At 38.7% G+C, this 22,356-nt stretch overlaps 1 protein-coding gene across 1 annotated transcript in view; it reads right to left on the bottom strand.

The window, feature by feature from the left end:
* The window catches only part of ROCK2 (Rho associated coiled-coil containing protein kinase 2), a 133,681-nt gene extending 111,775 nt beyond the window's left edge, over positions 1-21,906 (bottom strand). Inside the window, exon 1 of the mRNA XM_079940985.1 lies at positions 21,625-21,906. Within this exon, the coding sequence (XP_079797111.1) occupies positions 21,625-21,765 (141 nt within the window). The 5' untranslated portion in view covers positions 21,766-21,906. The remainder of the gene's footprint in view (positions 1-21,624) is intronic.
* Between the last annotated feature and the right edge of the window lie 450 nt (positions 21,907-22,356).

Below are 22,356 nucleotides of genomic sequence, written 5' to 3'. Positions count from 1 at the left end.
TCAGAGACAAATTTTCATATGGAAAAAGGGAAGTCAGCAACATACAAAAGATAAAGAAAGTCCTAAAACTGATACAAGCTTAAGAAGAAGACAAAGAATGCATTAAAAGGCGGGAGGGGTTCCCACTCAGAGAGGAAAAAGAGGCAGCAAAGGAGCCTAAGAAACAACTAGAGATGCTCTGAGTAACTGTTACAGAAGCCAAGAGAAGACAGTAATTCTAGAAATTTTAAGTACTTCTGAATATTCAATAAAATGATAGCTTTCGCAACAAGGAAGTCAGCAGGACCTTGAAGCAAGCAGTGTTAGCTGAGTGATGAGAGAAGACAGACTGCAGTGTACTGAGTGAACAGAAAAAAAGTCTAGGGCTTTATTTTGCTGGGGAGGTGGCAGAAGGCAGAGAGAATTAAGATTTCTTTCTAGAAGTAATTTGGTTATTTGCTTTGTTTTAGGTGAGATATTAGGACAAGTTTAGCAAGATGAGAAAGAATCAGAATTAAGAGAAAGATTAAAAGACAAAATAGAGTTAATCAGCAGGAAGGATAGAATGAGATCCAAAGCACAGCTGGAGAATCAGGCTGAGACAGAATGATGGACATCTTATCCTCTGAAACAGAAGGAAAAGGGAGAACAAATGGTACAGAGGAGATAAACTGATGAGTCAAGTAGCAGGAAATTTAAGGGATCTCCTTCTGATGGCTTCTATTTTCTCATGAAGTAGGAAGACCATCTGTGGCGAATACTTTGTTTCTTAAGTTTAAAGAAAGAAAAAAAAAAGTTTAAAATAGCAACTATGGAGAATGAAAAGAATTGCTCTGCAGCCCTGACAGCTCTTGCAGGGACTGGAGACCATGAACTCCTCGTACCACTAATCGGGGCAATTTGTGATTTTTCTCCATCAGTACTCAACAAACACCTTTTGTGTAAGCCACAGAGACAAAATGACCCAAAATCTAGGTTTTACCAGATGCATATGATAGAAATTCAACAGAGCAAGGAAACTGAAAATTCTAGCAAGAGTTTTGAAGTGACAGACAATGGATTTTTGCCTGCTTATAAAGGAAGCATTTGGTGGAGAGAGGTGTCAAGGAACTGCAGATCTTGCAAGCACTGATGAGTGGGTTTAGTAAAAGCGTAAGGGATCAGTGTCAGGAGCAAGAAGTTTAAATTAATGATCTCAAAGGTGAAGCTGATTTCAGGTAATAGTGAGGTCCAGAGTAGCTTCATGGGAATAAGCAAATGAATCAAGTGAAGATAAAGACCACTAGAGATGAAACCGTGTGAAGCCAGGGCCCTGGGTACTCTGTTCACATAAACACTGATTTCATCTGGAATGGTGGCACAACCTTGCAGAAAAAGGAAGGCTGTAAGCCAGAAGCCTACGTCTTCAGTAAGCAAGAGAAGATGTATACCCTCAACTACACAAGACTCAACAACAGGAATTTTATCAGGAAGGTTTTATAGGCACTGCAGTGGAACGAAGGAAACCCCCTCCTACCCTTTCCTACACTGAGATATGTAGAGAGTAAAAGCAGGTACAAGTTCCAGAAAAGAGGGCCTTCTCTCCAGAGGAAGATAGGTGTTATTTAAACAAATATGAAAGTAACATTCAGAAAAGAATTTGAAGATGCAAGTGATTATGTTAACCTTAGAAGAAGGGTGGGAAAGTTTTTAAAAAGCAGGGGAAGAACAGGCAGGGGAACAAGAGTGAGAAGAGCTATGTGTGTATAAGGGCTTATATCTTCAGGCAGGAAAAGGCAACAATGAAATGAGATTTGGTGTGGTCATTTCACGGGAAGGTAGCTAAGAGAACAGGTTTCAAGAGTTCTCTGGAAGAAAAGACATCAGGCCTCTCAGGAGTCTGCCAGTGCCTGGAACAACTGCAATTAGAAAAGTCTGTTTCTAGTGTGTGAGAAGACTCAGACTTCTTTTGGAAGGAGCCAAATGAAATTTGGATGAATTGTATTGGCTTAAGGCTACATGCTAAGACCATCAGGCAAAAGCCTCATTGCTTAGGCTTGGTCTGTTAAGAACTGAGAAAAGCGTACCATCTATCTCAGATTATAGAAGTCAACATTTGTCCCTGACCACAGATAACCCCCTGTTTGGAGCTTTGCTATGATTAGCACTAGGTGCTATATCACAACACCTAGTAGAGTGTGATAAAGAAATAAAAATATCTCATTAACCAAATAAGATATCCCTCTTTTAGATCTGATTCCTCGTTTGTAAAATGAAGGGGTTGAACTAGAACCACTACCATTAAGTTAAGAGCCAACCCTCTCCCTCCCCCACAAAAGGAGGCAGCAAACCTTACATATAAACTACCAGTTGGGAGTCAGACTAACCATTTGCTAAAGCTTCCTAAACACATACTAAGTGCTATAGGCTCTGTGCTAGATACTGAGAAGAGACATAAAAATGAATACTATATAACTATGTAAGGTGATGGATGTTAATTAACTTACTGTGGTAATCAGTTTGCAACCTATATAAGTCAAGAGATTATGCTGTACATCTGAAACTTATGCAGTGCTGTATGTCAATAATATGTCAATAAAAATGAAAGGAAAACAAATTATCTTTAAAGCATTTATGCCCCATTACCATAAAAACTAGATTTTAGTCCCCATATTGCCAATAAACTGAGATATAAAAGTTAACAAAGAAGGGGCTTCCCTGGTGGCGCAGTGGTTGAGAGTCCGCCTGCCGATGCAGGGGACACGGGTTTGTGCCCCGGTCCGGGAAGATCCCACATGCTGTGGAGCGGCTGGGCCCATGAGCCACGGTCGCTGAGCCTGCATGTCCGGAGTCTACGCTCCGCAGTGGGAGAGGCCACAACAGTGAGAGGCCCGCGTACCAAAAAACAAAAAAGTACTTGTAAGCTTTAATTTTTAAAGTTTTTTTGAAGTGGACCATTTTTAAAGTCTTTATTGAATTTATCACAATATTACTTCTGGGTTTTTTTTATGTTTTGGTTTTTTTGGCCACGAGGCATATGGGATTTTAGCTCCCTGACGAGAGATCGAACCTGCACCTCTTGCATTGGAGGGCTAAGTCTTAACCACTGGATCGCCAGGGAAGTCCCTGTATCTTTTTTTTAATGCAAGGGGGGGGGGGGGAATGAAACACCAATATGCTGTTATATTATGCACAGAGAAAGGGAAAGTGATACCCTGATGCGTTAAAAAGTGGTTGTCTCAGAAGACTGAGATCAAAAAGAGAGGGCTAAGAAGAGAACTTACATTTACTTCCATAATTTTTAATTTTTTAGAAAGACATGTATTACTTTTGCAGTTAAAAAATGAAGTTTATTTTGTTTTTTTGTAAATTGACAAAAGCAGAGGAGGAAAGAGAGCATTCCAGGTAGAGACAAAAGGTAAGAGTATAAAAAAACATGATATATTCAATTATTGGTGAAAAGATGATTGGTTCTGTTCACTCTCTTCCTTTTCACATCTCTGAAGATAAGTCTCTATTCCCCAAAGCCCATCATCTGTGAGCCATGTCCTGCTATTATGGAGACAGATAGATAGGCACCTAAGCATAGAGACCAACCACAAAACAGAAAACAGTCTATGCTGAAGACTCTCTATTCTAAGAAAAAACATGAAATTAAAAAAATAAATAAAAGTAGATAAAATTCATTTCCTAACTCATAAATGCCACAACAGGGAAAGTGTTTAATGTATCACCATAACAGTGGCTACCAACAGAACTCTCCCCATATTCATTTCAATTATGCCTGGATAGGGAATTCCTTGGCGATCCAGTGGTTAAGTCTCCGAGCTTCCAATTCAGGGGGTGAGGGTTCGATCCCTGGGAACTAATAAGATCTCAGATGCCACGCAGTAAAGCCAAAAGATTAAAAAAAAAAAAAATTATGTCTGGATACCAATTCAGTTTTTCTAGCCTGTAGAAATACAAATTACAAATTCATGAGGTTGTTAAACAGTTGACAATGGACTTATACAATAAGACCCACCTCTGTTACCAGATCCTAAGTCCCCAAATCAGCTCTGAAATTACATGAGCCAAGAAAATCAGTTACTGATTGCGTGGCCGTCAATACAGAATGATCATATACTATTATGCTACCTGTGTATATTTTTCTAGATGACAAATTTATAATTACCCTGGTATACCTAAAGACCAGAATCTATATCAGAGGTAATACAGCATAACATCTGCAATTTACATCTTCCAAACCATAGTTGATCACTGCTCCTAAACTTACCTGTGTTAAGAAATGTAGGCCAGGGGACTTCCCCGGTGGCACAGTGGCTAAGAATCCACCTGCCAATGCAGGGGACACGCGTTTGAGCCCTGGTCTGGGAAGATCCCACATGACGCAGAGCAACTAAGTCTGTGCGCCACAACTACTCAGCCTGCACTCTAGAGCCCACGAGCCACAACTACTGAAGCCTGTGCACCTAGAGCCGGTGCTCCACAACAAGAGAAGCCACCACAATGAGAAGCCTACGCACCGCGATGAAGAGTAGCCCCCACTCTCTGCAACTAGAGAAAGCCCACGTGCAGCAATTAAGACCCAACGCAACCAAAAATTAATTAATTAATTAATTTTAAAAAAGAAATGTAGGCCAAAATTTGCTAAGTTCAAGCCACAGTTAAGAACTGTTGGTGCAACCCAAATGCTCCTGTAAACCTTATATAAAGCATAATTAATATTCTTGCAAGTGAATAATGCAATGGTTTAAAATTTCTGTCATGACTCTTCCTCATATATTTATGTCAGGATTTCTGAAATCTTAAACATTACATAAGAACACCAGACTCTGTTTTGATAATTCAGTATCATACCTACTGAAAAAGAATAAACATCAGTTGGGAAAAAGTGACATTTGCAGTGCAATAAAGTAATCCGAAGAATGCATATAAGCAAATATTCACCCAATGAAATGAATTATCCTCATTAAATTAAAAAATAAAAATGCCACCACTTTTCATTCATTAATTTAATACTTAAGAGAAATGAGTATGTGCAAATTAATGTGCTACCTTTTTGGAAATATCAGGCTAACATCAGGAGACTGATTCTGTATGCACATACCTTTTTGAAGACAGAGACATAGAAAACATAGGCTGTGTTACACATAGTTCTGCAACTGCCTGTAAAACAGCTAAAGTTCTGTTCAGTTTACAGAAACTAGCACATACAGTTAGTTCCGCACTGAATTTAATCTTCACATCTCCTTGAGGTAGACAGATAGAGTCTTGTAAATTATCACTCATGGACAGAAAGATAATTAATGAAACACCTAATTAATTAACACCAGTCTTCTGACTCTAAATCCAGCATTCTTTCCATTATACTACTCTGCTTCTCTTCTAAAAATACGCTTGAAAAGAATCCAGCCATTTCATTTTTTTCCATCTTTACTACCTTAGACCAAAAAAAAATTCTTAAGGAAAAAATTCATCTGTATTTTCATATATGAATAGAGCTTAAACAGGATTCATTTTATGGACTTATTACAATGGAATTTTACTTACAGAAAATAATTTGAAATAAGCAAGTCATTGTTCAGATTTTTTTAACTTTTATTTCACAAATTTATTTTAACTTGAACCAAACTGAAAAATTCTGTTTATAAGTGAGGACAAGAAGCACAGTAAAACACTATGCCAGGGACTCACATTCTCCATATCATCTTGAAAGACAAAACTTCCTTATGCTAAAATTTATAGCAATCCCCTCTCTACAACTCCCTCCCTCCAAAATCAGTAATTAATTTCTTAAAAATGTAAGTGTTTTACTTTATGACTTCCCTCTGAAGGAAATTTCATAAGCCAATTTTGTACTAGAGTTTCCTTTTATTATTTCTAAATTTAGTTTTATTTGTATCATCCGTTGTTTTCCTATTATGGAAATGTCTTAAATGTGGAAAACAAATCTGTTTTCAGTAATGCCTTCAAAATTTGTAATTTTACAGCTTCCCCTTTTATACAAAAATATATGCTTGCAGCAGAAATAGTTTATCAGAACTACCAGTAAAATCCTTTAGTTCAGTTTTCTCATTCTTTTATAATGTAATACCTTGCTTTTGTGACTAAGTTTTTCACTAGCCTGAATATAAGATTAACAAAACACATTCATCATCTAATTTTAAATTTTGCAATGTATTTCACTTAAGCTACAGTCAGGAATAATACCTTAAAATTTTTTTAGCATGGATATGGCATAAGGAACCATGAAGTCTCAAATTAAATTGCATTTTGTCAAGTATTTAGAAAGCTGACTAAAGCAATAAAATACTGAGGTATTATGGAATAGGGATTCTAATCACTAATCATTGTAAAATGTTTCTAAATCAGAAAAACACTTCCAATGAAATGTTAGTAAATTATATGTAACAAACTTCTAAAGACAATAGCGGAAGTATATTAAGGCAGTAAAAGAAGGGTCACCCAATTTCAGATGTTTCACATTTGTAGTTATCTTTCTATTTAGCAATCATTTGGAAAGGATGGATATGTTTTAAAAGATAAAACTGTCACAAAAATTTAGGGCTTTAAAGATACTCTTACCTATGTATCACCCTAGTCTCATAAGTATTAGTTAATTGTGCCTTGGCCACAATTATGCAGTTTTATTAGCCACAAGATAAAATCTACAAAAAGTGAGTTGCTGAAGATTTCAAACACTAAAAAAAAGACAAGTCACAACTGCTATTCCTCTAAGAGCTTAACTATTTTGACAAGAATCAATAAATGCAAATTTTAATTTTCAAATGTATGAAATATGCACATATCCCTTAACCACCAAAATTAAAATGGCCTAAGAACAGGAAATCTGATATACAAATACTTTAGTGAATGAAAACTACGGATATCTTAAACACTGCCTATGAATCATCTGGATATCTCTAATTTTAAATGATGTGAAGAGAAATAATTGCAAAGAATGTATACTTTTAAAAAATCTAAACAGTAACATGTTAATAAGAAGACTATTAATGTAACCAATGACTTGAAGGCTGCTTTGAAAATAAAATTTCAAAATGGTTTAATACAAGGGTTTTGAATATTTTACAATATTTTTTTGCTTGCTTGTAAAGAGACCACAAAATAATTTTTTAATGATTTTATTATTTTTTTCAACACAGATAACAATCACAGACATATAAACCATCCTGCTTTAGGTGCTATTCTCTGAAGGACCATACTTTTATAGTGAAATTCTTCTTCCTAAATTAAATCAACTGTCAGGGAATAAAAAGACTGTCACTATTTTCCCATCGTCATTTGTTAAATGTAAAACATCAGGATTATATATTTCTAGGACAGTAAGTCTCTGTAGACTATATTTCCCACTGAAGGGTAAGATGTAATGATAACATTTCTACATCGAAATTTGTATTGTGTATATTTTACTACAATAAAATTTTTTTTATTTCTCTTTGGTGTATCTTGTCTGATTCTCCTTTCATAAAAGCTCAGCAAGTTAAATTTTCTTCTAAAATGAGAAAAAGAAAAGCCTTGGTCTGATTCCTATGGAGCTCTAAAAAAAGATACAAAATGTGATGACACTGATATTTCAGAAAATCTGGCATCCCTCCATACGCCAGCGTTTTCCACATACACAATTCTGTGTGCCAGAGATCTCAACCATTTGATTTTGGCTTTTTTCAATCAGTATAAGAAGCAACACATAGTGTTTCTCAAACTCTGACCTGAAGATTACCTGAATCAGAATCAACTGAGATGGGACTTCCCTGGCGCAGAGCTAAGAATCCACCTGCCAATGCAGGGGACACGGGTTCGAGCCCTGGTCCGGGAAGATCCCACATGCCGCGGAGCAACTAAGCCCATGCGCCACAGCTACTGAGCCTGTGCTCTAGAGCCCTGGAGCCACAACTACTGAGCCCGCTCGCCTAGAGCCCGTGCTCCATAACAAGAGAAGCCACTGCAATGAGAAGCCCGCGCACCACAACGAAGAGTAGCCCCTGCTCACCACAACTAAAGAAAGCCCGCGCACAGCAACAAAGACCCAACACACCGAAAAATAATTAATTATTTATTTTTTTAAAAAAGAATCAACTGACATGCTTGTTTAAATGCAAATTCCTGGCCCCACTATAGACAATCTAAATCACAAGATCTGACACCATTTCCACCAAGCACCCTAGCTGTGATTCTGGCTTTCATCAGGTAATTCTGACTTTCTGGCTTCATTCAAGCCTCTCTGAGCCATAAATATAAAAGAAGAAAAAAAAATCCTCCTTTTCTCAGATACCTTTTGCACCCAATGGACCCTCTGCCAATCTTTGAATACTGCACCTCTCAGCTCAGTGGTTCCCACATTTTCCTGCACTTGAGAATCAGATGTGGAACTTTTAAATCTCCCGATCCCCAGGTCACACCACATACCAATTATATTAGAACGGGTGAGGGTGGATTCCAGGCATCAATATTTCTAAAAATCTCTAGTTGAGTCCTATGTATAACGAGGTTTGAAAATTACTGCCTTAGCCATTGGCTTTAGCAGATATAGATTAGAAAAATCTTAACTAAAAGGACCTCTAAGAGCTAAGACATAAACTGTATTGGTATTAAGTTTTTAAATTTCCAGATATATGAATATATTCTCCCCTTTTATTTTAATCCAGTAGGGAAAGTTTTCCAATGCATTTATTAAATTAAAGCTTAAGATTACCTTTTTGAAAGAATGTAAAACAAAAAGAAAAATTGTTTCACGTTGAATGCAACTAATGTAGGATCATACCATGCATTTAAAGTTCAGAGAAAAAATTCGTCATTATTTCATTTGCATACTAATTTCAGTGATTATATTTTGGGAAATATAATCATGGAAACCCAGTATAAAAATTCAAAGTCTGTGTTTTAGATATTTAAAAGCAACTCCAAATATTCAGGTAACTCCAAACTTTTCTAAATTTAGAATAGATGGAATATTGTTATTAATATTAATACTACATTTTGCATTATCTCTTTTCCCAATTTCTGACTTGGCATATCATTTCCCTGAAACAAAATCGCAACCTTGATATCTTTTCCCCTATTCTTTGCTAATTCCCATAGATGCTGGCTATATAACCTGTTAGCAGCACTTGATGAAATCTAATGGTCCATGAAGAAAATATTTTTTAAATTTTGATTCTTTTAACAAAGGCACACTAGTCAACCGTAATACACCATTTTTAACCATTCAACTTCAACCTGAACTTTATCCACTTTGTAACACAGTAAAAAATGGCCCTATTTATTCAATGCACAAAAGTCTCAAGTGCCACAAACTGTAACTCTATAAGTTATCCCCAAAAGGTAAAGCATTTTTCAAAATCATACTAATGTTTAGACATATAATACTTTAAATATTTTTACAGGGTTTCAACATACAAAAACACATTTCACTACACCTTGCAGGCCTCAAAGTGCATGACAACTGTGCTAGTGCACTTTCCTTGTAGAAAAATAAATATCACTATGACCAAAAATTTTTTAAATTCATCTTTAATATATTAAAGCATCTTAAACATTAAAAGAATTATTTCCGGGCTTCCCTGGTGGCACAGTGGTGTGAGTCCACCTGCCGATGCAGGGGACACGGGTTCGTGCCCTGGTCCGAGAAGATCCCACATGCCGCGGAGCGGCTAGGCCCGTGAGCCATGGCCACTGAGCCTGCGCGTCCGGAGCCTGTGCTCCGCAACGGGAGAGGCCACAACAGTGAGAGGCCCACATACTGCAAAAAACAAAACAAAACAAAAACAAACAAAAAAAAAGAATTATTTCCTAAATTTTCCCTTCAATGCTCAAAAAAAGTCCCACATGTGGTTATCTCTAATAAAAACTAAAAAAAAAAAAAAAAAAAAATACAATCATCTAAACTAAAGCTAAAGCGAAAACTTCAATTTCAATAAGCATACTTTTATGACTTCTAAAGGAATCATACTGAAATACAAGGTGAAACAGTAGGGTCATATCCTGATACAGAATGCACAAATAAGGCAGTTACTGTTATATCTGAAAAGAACACTATTTTGGTTAAGTTCCAAAACTTTGCACATAAGGTAATCCCCAAAATCAATATCCAATGCCACCTACAAACAAGAAGAACATTTTTTTCGTTGTTAAATTCAGGTGGGTACTCAAAGAATAAACCAAAAGATGAACGTAATATACAGCGTTTTAAATAGCAATAGTTATCATCCACCCTCAAAGGAACCAAGTTACTAAACTGATGCTAAGAATTGTTGCCTGATCTTCATGTAAAACAGAAAAGTATAGGGCTTCCCTGGTGGCACAGTGGTTGAGAGTCTGCCTGCCAATGCAGGAGACACGGGTTCGTGCCCTGGTCCGGGAAGATCCCACATGCTGTGGAGCGGCTAGGCCCGTGAGCCATGGCCTCTGAGCCTGTGCTCCGCAACGGGAGACGCCACAACAGTGAGAAGCCCGCGTACCGCAAAAAAAAAGAAAAAAAACAGAAAAGTATAAAGATGAATGTTGGGTCAACAAGAGAGAAATAAGCTTACTTCAAGATGCTCAAAATAATGAAAAAAGAAAAGATGAGCACAAAGCAGAATGGAGAAACATTTAAAGGCCATATGTATGTCAGGAGTACTTCAACTTTAGCTTAGGAATAACCCAACTAGTAGAGACTCTACTGCCATTACAGGGCCTACACAGCTCACCAAGGCTCATACATTACTTGGAAGAAAAAGGTACCATAACAGGGTTTAAAAGAAAAAAAGCCTAGTATTAATTAGGAGGCACTAGTGGAGACACTAGCAGAGGCACTAGTCAGTAGGATAATTCCACCTACAAAGGGCTGTGATCTGTATTTATACACATTCTATTTTTAAACATCAGAATTCGCCTGTGGCATACAAAATTAAACAACTTTTATATACCACATTCACGGCAGATTAGTAAAATATCAAAAGAACAAGCAAAATTGACAAGCACGTGAAATTGTGTTCAGCCTCACGTGTCATTAGCAACATGCACTACAATGGCTATAATCACAAAGACAGACCACACCAAGTGTTCTCTGAGGATGTAGAGAAACTGGAACCCTCATACATTGCTGGTGGGAATGTAAAATGGTGCAGCCACTTTGGAAAACGTTTTGTTCACTCCTTAAAAGTTAAGCACAAGCTTACCATATGACCCAGCAATCCCACTCCTTGCAATCTAGCCAAGAGAAATAAAGACATTAAAGTAATTTCATAAACAAAATGTGGTATATCTATGCAATGGAATATTATTCAGCAATTTAAAAGAACAAGATATTGGGCTTCCCTGGTGGCGCAGAGGTTGAGAGTCCGCCTGCCGATGCAGGGGACACGGGTTCGTGCCCCGGTCAGGGAAGATCCCATATGCCGCAGAGCGGCTAAGCCCGTAAGCCATGGCCGCTGAGCCTGCGTGTCCAGACAACGGGAGAGGCCACAACAGTGAGAGGCCCGCATACCGCAAAAAAAAAAAGAACAAGGTACTGATATATGCTACAACGTAGATGAACCTCAAAAACATTATGCTAGGTGAAAGAAGCCAGAACAAATGACTGCATATTGTGTCATTCTATTTGTATGGAATTTCCAGAAAAGAAAAATTTATTGAAACAGAACAGAATCAGTGGTTGGCTGGGGCTAGTAATCAGAATGCCTGATAATATCTGAAAAGTTTTCAAAACAGTCATTCATAGTGACTTGTAATAACACTCTTGAATCCTGATCAAAATCTCTCATGCCCTTTGGCTTTGTTTTTAATTTTGTTAACGAATATTGCCTTACCATTAATCACAGCGAACATGCCATTTTAAGGAATTTCACCCTGCGAACACACCACCAGCATTTCATTTGCCCTTACTCATGAAACGCTGTTTCAACACAGGCATCACCTAGGTACGTAAGAAGGAACTGGATATGTTTAACCAGAAGAAAAGTTAGGGGGTACAGAGAACAGAAGACACATGATAAATGATAAAGGTTGTTCAGTCCACATGAGCTGTTTTTACTTCACCTAAAACACTGAATAAAAGCTTAAATACTTTCCAAGACAAACTGCTTCAGCACAATCCAGAAAATATTCAAATCACAATTCACTTTCCTGCTTGACTTCCAATTAATTCTACCACCCAAACCTTCCAATTAATTCTATCACCCATATCCTCTCTGCATATACACGTTTATTTATTTTCCTTCCCATAGAGAGATAAGAAATAAGTGACAAGAACATATACCAAAATTTTTACTTGGGGAATACTTTAATATCTCTTCAAGCAGGGATATATTTCTACAGTTTATCACTCCTGTTACTTAAAAAAGAATTATTTGTTAGTTTATTCAACAAATATTTACAAGACATATCAAGAGGAAGACAAAAAAGACCCAGGTCCTAAAAGAGCTTGTATTCTGTCCATTAAATAAACTCAAAAGCCAAGAAGTACATAAGACTAAACTTGGTATCTTAAGCATTCCTCATCAAAAACATCCAGGTAATTAAGATAATGCCAACCCTGCTCTGCTCCGTTTCTATCTAAATAAAGTAATAGGAGGCTCTACTATTCATTTCCATGGCATAAAAAATAACCCCAACAATGAAATGTTAAAAATTAGTTCCAAGTCTATAACCTCTTGAAAATAAAGAAAATTTCTATCAGTTCCTTTAAAACTTAAAAAGTCTGAAACTCTTTTAGAGAATAAAAGAAATTAGACACTGAGTACTAAGTGATCAGTTAACTATAACCAAAAATAAAATTATAGAGCACTTCAGATATCAGACCTGAAAAATCCATACCTTACCAAAATGAAGCAACAAACCATATAATCATTCTTGGACTTTGAAACATTCCCCAAAGGATTATCAATGATGAACCAAAAGTGAACCTCAATATTTCCTTTTTCTCTGTCTCTGTCGGTCTCTGTCTCTCTCTCTCACACACTCACACACACACACACATACACACACATACACATATAAACACAGAAATGCTAAACCCAAATGCTTTCTAAAAAGGTAAGTGAGGGTCATCTGGGACACTGAAATGAAGAATTTACAAATATATCTCTGTAATTTAATCATACTTCAAAGGAAAAAAAAGTACAGATGACACAGATGAGAGGAAAGGAGAATGACTCCAATCAAGGATAAAGTGAGGGCCTCCCTGGTGGCGCAGTGGTTGAGAGTCCGCCTGCCGATGCAGGGGACATGGGTTCGTGCCCTGGTATGGGAAGATCCCACATGCCGTGGAGCGACTAGGCCCGTGAGCCATGGCCACTGAGCCTGCGCGTCCAGAGCCTGTGCTGCGCAACGGGAGAGGCCACAACAGTGAGAGGCCCGCGTACCGCAAAAAAAAAAAAAAAAAAAAAGGATAAAGTGAAAAGAGACAGTTTTAGTAGAGTCCCAAATGCCACCACGATTTCACATCAATTTAAATATTAGGGACTTCCCTGGTGATGCAATAGATAAGACTCCGTGCTCCCAATGCAGGGGGCCCGGGTTCGATCCCTGGTCAGGGAACGAGATCCCAAATGCACGCTGCAAGTAACAGTTCGCATGCCACATCTAAGGGACTGGCAAGCCGCAACTAGGGAGCCCGCCTGCCAGTGCTACTAAGACCTGGTGCAACCAAATAAATAAATAAATATTTAAAATAAATAAATATTAAGCTCTATAAAATAAGCTAAGCTACCAATGAAAATGTTATTTTGTGGTTTTCTTCCCCCCAAAGGCTATATTATAATAAGCTGCTCTCAGTCATCCACATTCTCTTTACCAGTAACCCTTATCACTAACAGCTCATATTTATATATTTTTGGAATATATGTATATATATATATATAAGCAAGGAATAGGATTTTAAGTATAGTTGCAAAGTTGTATAATTTCCATGAAGAAACTCAAGAAGCTCAAGTGGAGACCAAACCTATAATCATTACCCTCTCTATTCCCCCAAGCACCACCCTCCAAACAGAAAGTTATATGACAATACAGAAATATAAACAGAGGCTCCCAACTAATATTTTGGGAACTCTAGTGCTGATACTTAGACAAATCTCCTGATAAAATCTTTGTACCCCTACTTCATACTTTCCATCAGAATTCCAAGTGAAATAAAAGTAACATTAAAAATAAAACCAGGGCTTCCCTGGTGGCGCAGTGGTTGGGAGTCCGCCTGCCGATGCAGGGGACGCGGCTTCGTGCCCCGGTCCGGGATGATCCCGCATGCTGCGGAGCGGCTGGGCCCGTGGGCCATGGCTGGGCCTGTGCGTCCGGAGCCTGTGTTCCGCAACGGGAGAGGCCGCAGTGGTGAGAGGCCCGCGTACCGCAAAAAAAAATAAAAAATAAAAAAATAAAACCATTAGAGTACTAAAAGAAAATTCAGGTCTATGATATCATAATCTTGATAATGGAGAATGTCCTAAGCATGACATCTAAGCCAGAAATCACTCTACAGTGAGAAGACTAATAAATGTGACTACATAAAAGCTTCTATTATTCATTAAGTGTTAAAAACAACGACAAAGCACATATATAGCGTAATTTTACTTCTTTTACATTTTAATTTTTTCAGACAGATATTTACACCAAAATGTTAAACACTGGTTATCTCTATGTGAGGAGACTATGTAGAAGGGTCGCTTGCATTTATACCTTTCTTTATTCTCTAAATTTTCTACAATAAGAACATACTATTTTTATAATTTAAAAAATAACAAATCTTACTTCACTTCAAACAATAAAATCTATGTTTCCCTGTCTCAACCATGGTTGCCTGCCCATTTCCTTCAGGTAAAATGATATAAATTAAAAATTAAAAAATTAAAAAAGAATTCTGAACAGAGCATGGGTTAAACAGGAGAACCATGATTGAAGACTTGATATAGTTACTAAGGTGATAAAAAAGCAAATAAAAAGTGCACCTATCAGTAAACTGATTTCTGACAAAGGTGCCAAGCAAGGCAATCCAACAAGAAAAAGAAAAATATTTTTTTGAAAACTGGTGCTGGTGACTATAGTTAATGATACTGTACAGTAGACCTGAAAGTTGCTAAGAGAGTACATCTTAAATATTCTCAACACAACAACAACAACAGCATGGTAATTATGAGAGGTAAAGGGTGTGTTAACTAACCTTACTGTGGTAAACAGCTGGCAATACATGTGTATCAACTGTCAGTGTTAAATGTCAATAATATCTCAATAAACCTAGGAAAAAATGCTGTTCGACAGTCAAAATAACTGGATTTGGGGAATATGAGGGAAAGAAATGAACCCTGACCCCAAACTAAAACTGGCTTAACACATATCCCAGACCTAAAAGTAAACCTATAAAGCTTCTAAAAGAAAGGAAAGGAAAATTTCTTGTGACATGGGGATAGGCAACAGTCTCTTAGTCAGAAAAAGCAATAACCATGAAAAAATGTGATTAAAGAAACAGACACGCCACATATTTGACAAAGAACTGGTATCTGGGATATATAAAGAGCTTGTACAGCTCAAAAAGAAAGAACATAATTTTTTCAAATGGGCAAAATATCTGAACAGATGCTTCACAAATGAAGATATACAAATGGCCAGTTAAGTGCATAAAAAAGTACATCATTCGTCATCAGAGAAATGCAAACTAAAGCCACAATGAAATACTACTACCCACCCACAGAACGGCTAAAATTTAAGACTCAGTGTTGGGGAGGAACTGGAACTCTCCTAGGTTGCTGTGTTAATGTAAAATATGACCATTTGGGGAAGATATCTGACATTTTTCTAAAAAAACTAAACATACACCTACCCTAAGACCTAGTAATTCCACTACTAGATATTTAACTCAAGAGAAATGAAAATATGACCTCACAAAAGCTTACTACAAGATTGTTCACAGCAAAGTTTATTAACAGCCGAAGTCTATATACAAAATAGCCAAAACCTGACAACAGCCCAGGCATCCATCAACAGAAGATGCCTAATAAATTGTGGTTTATACACATAATGGAACACTAGTTAGCAATAAAAAAGGAACAAACTGCTGATACGCAAAATAACAGGAATTAGTCTCAAAAACTATGCTGAACTAAAGAAGCCAGATATAAAAGAGTACATACTATATAGGATTCCATTTATATGAAGTTCTAGAAAAGATGAAAGTAATCTTTAGTTACCCCCCCCAAAAACAAATCAGAGGAGCGACTGACTCCAAGAGAATGGGGTGTAGAATTAGCTGAAAAGGCATATGAGGGAGATTTCTAGGTTGATAAGAGTGTCCTATATCTCAATAAGGATTTGCATTACACGGATGTGTGCATTTGTCAGAACTCATCAATGCGATACTTAAGATTTGTTTCATTGTATGTAAATTTAATCTTTAAAGGAAAAAACTCTACTTAATGAAATGCATGCTTGTTTAATGGAGAAGTGTACCACATCTGCAACTTACTTTAAATGAATCAAAAATAAAAGATGTATTGATAGATGAATGAAGAGATGGCTAGATATAATAAAGCAAATATAGCAAGCTATTAATTAGGTGATAAGTATATGGATGTTTATTATCAATTCTTTGAATTTCACTATACTTTGAAATTTTCCATAGTAAAACGCTGGGGGAAAACTTAAACCCTACCTTGTTAAGTTGAACACAGAATATATTAAAACCCAACAATTCCACTCCTAGATATATATCCTAGCCTACAGAAACTTCACATGGGCTCCAAGAATGATCACAACACTTTCCATGATAGCAAAAAAATGAAAAATAATCTAAATATCCATCAAGTAGATTGAAGCAATATATTATGGTTTATGGTATGAGTGAAAATTAATAAACCACAATGTAAGTAATTCTGAGTGAAAAAGCAAGTCACAAAAGAATATACACAGATGTTAACCCTTTATAAAGTTAAAAGAAAAACTAAACAATATTGTTTAGGAATACATACTAATGTGGTAATCTATGAAATAAAGGAAATGATTAAAAAAAAAAAAAAATGTTCCAGGTAGCAGATGAGAGAGGATGAAGGAAGACTGAATTCAGCAGCAGCAGAATACGGGTAACTTCAATAGGTTAGTGTTCTATTCATTAACTTGAGCAGTGATTTCATGAATGCTTCCTTTTCATGTTTCATAATTCATATCTGCATGCTATATTCTCTTAGTATGTTTAGAATACTTCAGAATTGGAAATGGGAAAAGAGAGCTATCTGATCAGGACTCAACCAAAAACAACGACAACAACAACAACTTAGGCTTCAAGATAATTATCCACTATTTCTTTGCAACTATTTAAGGTGTATATAAGTCAGTATTTCCTTACTTAGTCTATGCTGGCCTTACCGTGGGGCAAGATGTTTCCAAATACAGAATTTTTTGGATTTTCGATTAGTAATAAAGTATATATACTATATACAGTATATTCCCGAAAACCCTCTGGGGAGTCTGAGGTAGCACCCTGAAATCAAACACTAATATTTCTCCAGGGAAAGCTATTACTATTTACACCAAGAGAGATGAATCACCTAAAATACTGTAACATCAGATCAGGTCAGATGCTACATCAAATAAGTTTTACCAAAAACTAGGTTTTCAGAGCTCTTTATATATCAGAACTGTGGGGGAGGGACTGTGGACCTGTACTTTCAAAGGGGTTCAACTTCACCTAACTAGTAAATTCTATACATTACTTTTTTCAACCTCTCTAGCTAATTCATTTTCTTTAAAGATTTCCTGACCATCAAAATGCAAGTTTCAAAGTAATATAGTTCCATTTATGCTATAAATGCCCAACGTTTATTTCACAAAAGAACAACACATATAACACCTTCTTTATTCAATTTTTATTCTATTTCACTTTTGTATCTTTATGATAGTCACACTTGTTATATAGTGGGGGGAAAATGCATATACAATTTTATTTTAAATAAGCAAATAACCATCACCAAGCTGAAAATCTTAGCACTGTGATAAGAAATACTTTCACATAGTTCACAGGTATAATAAAATCAAAGTGTTTTGTATTCTAAGTGGCTGAAAATCATAAGTAAATTTTTAATCACCTTTCCCCATCAACACCAGCCTTATGGAACAGTTTACCCAAGCCTGAATCCCACAGCTTATAACAATCATTTACTCTCCTAAAAAAATAAATCAAAACACAAAAGCACAGACCTTTAGAAAGACATCTCTCCATCATAATACTAAAGGACAATTCTTTTTACCATAATATTTGGGTAAGCAGTATCAGAAGCTTAGTCTTGATAACAAAACATGGGTATTTACCCAAAAGTTTCAAACACTGCAAAAGCATACTACTGACAATCCTTCCCTCCAAAAAAAAAAAAAAGTATTACAGAAGCAAATCTCTCTCAAAACTCTATTTTTAAATAATACCAAGAAACTCACAATCTGCAACCACAAAGGGATATATTCTCTTCAGATTAATCTTAAGGACCCACATAAAGCCTCCATAAAACGAGACGATGCAGAGAAAAAAAGACAATTTAGTCTCTCTACGGACAGTCTTGGAATCCAGTTCTAGCTATGCCTGATGACTGCAAGCACTTTTCTGATGGCAAATTCAAAAGATAAGGCTACTCATTCAGAATTTTATAGCAAGAAATAGTTGCCAATAAAACCTTTTCCTTTTCAAAGGAAATATAAAGCACTTACCTAGAAATATGCTAAATGCACACAGAAGTGAGCTAAATTTAACGAGCACTACTATGTACCAAGCATTGAGCTAAGCACTTTACATGTTATATAATATTTTTTCCAACAAATAGTTTTACCTTCTAGGCCTAGCCTACAGTACCCATAGAGTAACTATTATACAGTAATTTCTGGTATACTTCATCTTCTTACTTTTGTCATCTTAGGCAGTATACAATTTTAAATGGTACTTTCTAAGCTCCTGAATAAGTAAATAAGATTTGTGACTATGTTTTTATCAGATTATATTACTTTAAATTTTCTCTGTTCAAGGAAAAATATTTTCTATAATAAAACCAAAAGAAATGCCATTTGCAGTAAAACAATGATCAGTTGTGACATGAAGGCTAAAGGGTAAGGTTTCAAATCTTTAAAGTGATCCACACCATTATTTCAGGAAATATGTTTTTATAACACTCTTTTAAAAATTAATTCTTGGGGACTTCCCTGGTGGCGCAGTGGTTCGGAGTCCGCCTGCCAATGCAGGGGACACGGGTTCGAGCCCTGGTCCGGGAGGATCCCACATGCCACGGAGCAACTGAGCCCATGCGCCACGGCTACTGAGCCCGTGTGCCACAACTACTGAAGCCCACCTGCCACAACTACTGAGGCCTGTGCGCCTGGAGCCCGTGCTCTGCAATAGGAGAGGCCACCGCAATGAGAGGCCCGTGGACTGCAACGAAGCGTGGACCCCGCTCGCCACAACTAGAGAAAGCCCGCGGGCAGCAACAGGACCCAATGCAGCCAAAAATAAACAAATAAATAAATAAATTTATTAAAAAAAAGAAAAATTAATTCTTGGAATTTCTGTCTGGAAAGATGAAAAAGTCCTGGAGATGGATAGTGGTGATACTTGCACAATAATGTGAATGTTATCAATGCCACTGAACTGTACACTTAAAAATGGTTAAAACAGTAAATTTTATGTTATGTTCATGTTACCACAATTTTAAAAACTAATTCATTCTACTACTTGATACAGTGAAATACACATGATTTAAAGCTAACTTACTATAACATGGTTTAGAAAAAATCTTCAGCTCGTCATTTTGCAATAGAAACATCAGCAACCTCAAAGAGTAAAGGACAATTTTTGGCCTGATAAGATTTACTGCAACTCAGAATCCTAACAGTTAATCAGCTAAAAACAGCAAAAACAAAATCCGTCCAGCCAGCAGCATCTGATGTCATACCAGTAGTATGTTACCTTAATAAAGGTGTGAAGTGTCTTGGCTGTATTAGGCACTTAATAAATGAATGGACCAGATTGTTTACTGAGCATGTGTAATGCTTCCTTTTTTAAAAACAGCCTTCATTTTAATAATTTAGAAAATACCTTAATAAAAAAGAATGTATGCTCATTACCATGTATAAATAACTTAGGCTCAAGCTCATAATAACCCTAATAATTATGATGAACATCAGTAAAGACCCAAGAGATGAAAGTGAAGTGTAAAAAATTTCTATCTGAGGTTGAATATGAACTTGATGAATACTTGAGATTTGCTGTACTATTTTTAACTGAACTTTCTGGCCTTAGGTCAAAGTTTTGCTAGCAAAATACCAAAGCGAAAATGCTGGGAGTGAAGCCCAGAGTCTCTGCTTTGGCCTTGGAAAAGCTATGCCCTTCACGCAACCAATCCCAGCCCCGACTGAAGACTTCTAAACACTATTCATAGTGCCATGCTCCCATGAAAACATATGAACAACCCACTAATATGAAAATCGGGAAAAGGAAATGTCAAACGTGTCTTACAGAATACAGTACATCACTACATTCTGTGCATTGTACAGAAAGACACTCTTTAGTCAGTTCCTGCACTTCAGCCAAACGGTACTGAGTCACTCTGCAAATGATTCCAGAAACCTCAAAGGATAACCAACAGCTTCTGAAGGAAAGTCAGTCAGTCACTGGAAAGGGAAGAGACAGTTTTTCTCATCATACAGTCAATAGGTTTCTCCTGTCAGGGAGTAGAGCTTAACAGGAGCTCTGGAAGGGAATATCTGAAGGACCCAAGGATCGTCTACCTGAATTCTAGTCGTCCAGGGTTAATTTAACATCCAGCGCATCTTTTTCGCTTTCTTCTCCTCTCCAGGGTAAAAACCCACACCCCCTTTTCCCATAAATGCATCTCTACTGCATATTAATCAAAGAGTCTGTGAAATACAACAGTCTATCCTAACAAAAACAAGAAATAAACAAGCATTCTACAGTGCGTTTCTGATCTGTAAATCATGTCCCTTTCTTAAACAAAGCCAACTAGCAGACGTTACGTGGCTATCAATTTGGATTGCAAAGGCCATCTCAGGAAGGAGATACAATGAAAAGGAGAGATTGATTCCATTCTACAATTCAGATGGATTCTTTAGCTCTTGTGTAGTAATCTCGGAAATTAAATTTACAGAAATTAAAATGCACTAAATTGCAACTAGTAACGTTCAAACCCAGCTGAAAACAGGAAAACCTTAGCTGTGTGTTTCAAGATTTCAGACTGAACTCTTTGTCCTGTACCCCAGGTGGGTACTGCCCATAGGGACAGCCCCAGGTTTCTCGCTTCCTCGGACTCACGTCCCCACGCAGCATGACGCTCTTGCAAACGGGCTAGCCTGGTGCCTGAAGGACAGCGTACCTTCCACGCTGCCTCCCCAAACCCCCAGGGCAGGCGGGAAGGAGAAGAGCGGTGCTTCCTCCCAGAGCTCCAAGAAAGGGCCAGCCGGGGATGACACCGGCTCCAGGAGACAGAAGAATCAAAGGTGGGTCTCTACTCCCGGAACTTAGTCGCAAAAATGTTTGGTCTCCGACCCGGGCCCCGGCTGCCGGAAGCGGGGCGGGGTGGGGCGAGACCTCCCCCCACGGATGGGTGGGCACGGAGGGGTGGGCAGTCGGGGGAATCGGCGGTGTGAGCGGTCAGCAGAGAGGGCTCCCGGGCCCCGGCCACCTACCAGCAAGCTCTCCACGTTGATGGGCGACCGAGGGTCTCGGATGAGCGCCTCCAGCTTCCTCTGGCGGCTCACGCCCGCGCCGTCCCCCGACACGGCCTCGGGGGCGCCGGGCATCTTCCCCGTCGGCGGGGGCCGGCTCATGCCGCCGCCGCCGCCGCCGCCGCCGGGCCCGCACCCCGCTCCCCGCGCTCCGGCCCGGCCGCCTCGGGGCCTAGCGCCGCCCTCGAACCGCCGGCTCCGGCCGGGGCTCCGCCCGGGCCCACCACCCGCCTCGAGCTCCGGTTTCGGGTCTCAGCGCCCCGGGGCCTGGGGGTGTCGGAGAGGCCGGCCCGGCCCGGCCCGGCCGAGAACGGCGAGGAACAGACGGCGTCCCCGCCCCTCAGTCAGATTCGCGCCGCCCGGTCCGCTCCTCCGCCGCGAGCTCCCTCAGGACTCCGAGGGCGGGAGCGGGGAAGTGGCGCCGCCACTGCCGGGCCGGGACTGTCCCGCCCTCTGGGGCTCGGGGAAGCTGAAGCCCAGGCTCCGACAACTACGGCCGCCGCCAGCCCGCTCCCATGACCGCCGTCGGCACCCTCAGTCCCACAAGCCCGCACCCCTCACACACTCCCGCGCGGCGCCTGTCTACGGCCGCGCGCAGCCGCTACCCACAAGCCCCTCGGCCCGCGGCTGCCGGCGCGCCCCCGCTCGCCCCGCCCCGCGCGGCGCGCGCCACCTCCCCCGCCCGCCGGCCTC

The sequence above is a fragment of the Stenella coeruleoalba genome (genome assembly GCF_951394435.1).
Source record: "Stenella coeruleoalba genome assembly, chromosome: 13".
Taxonomy (NCBI): domain Eukaryota; kingdom Metazoa; phylum Chordata; class Mammalia; order Artiodactyla; family Delphinidae; genus Stenella; species Stenella coeruleoalba.
This window is presented reverse-complemented; position numbering and strand designations above follow the sequence as displayed.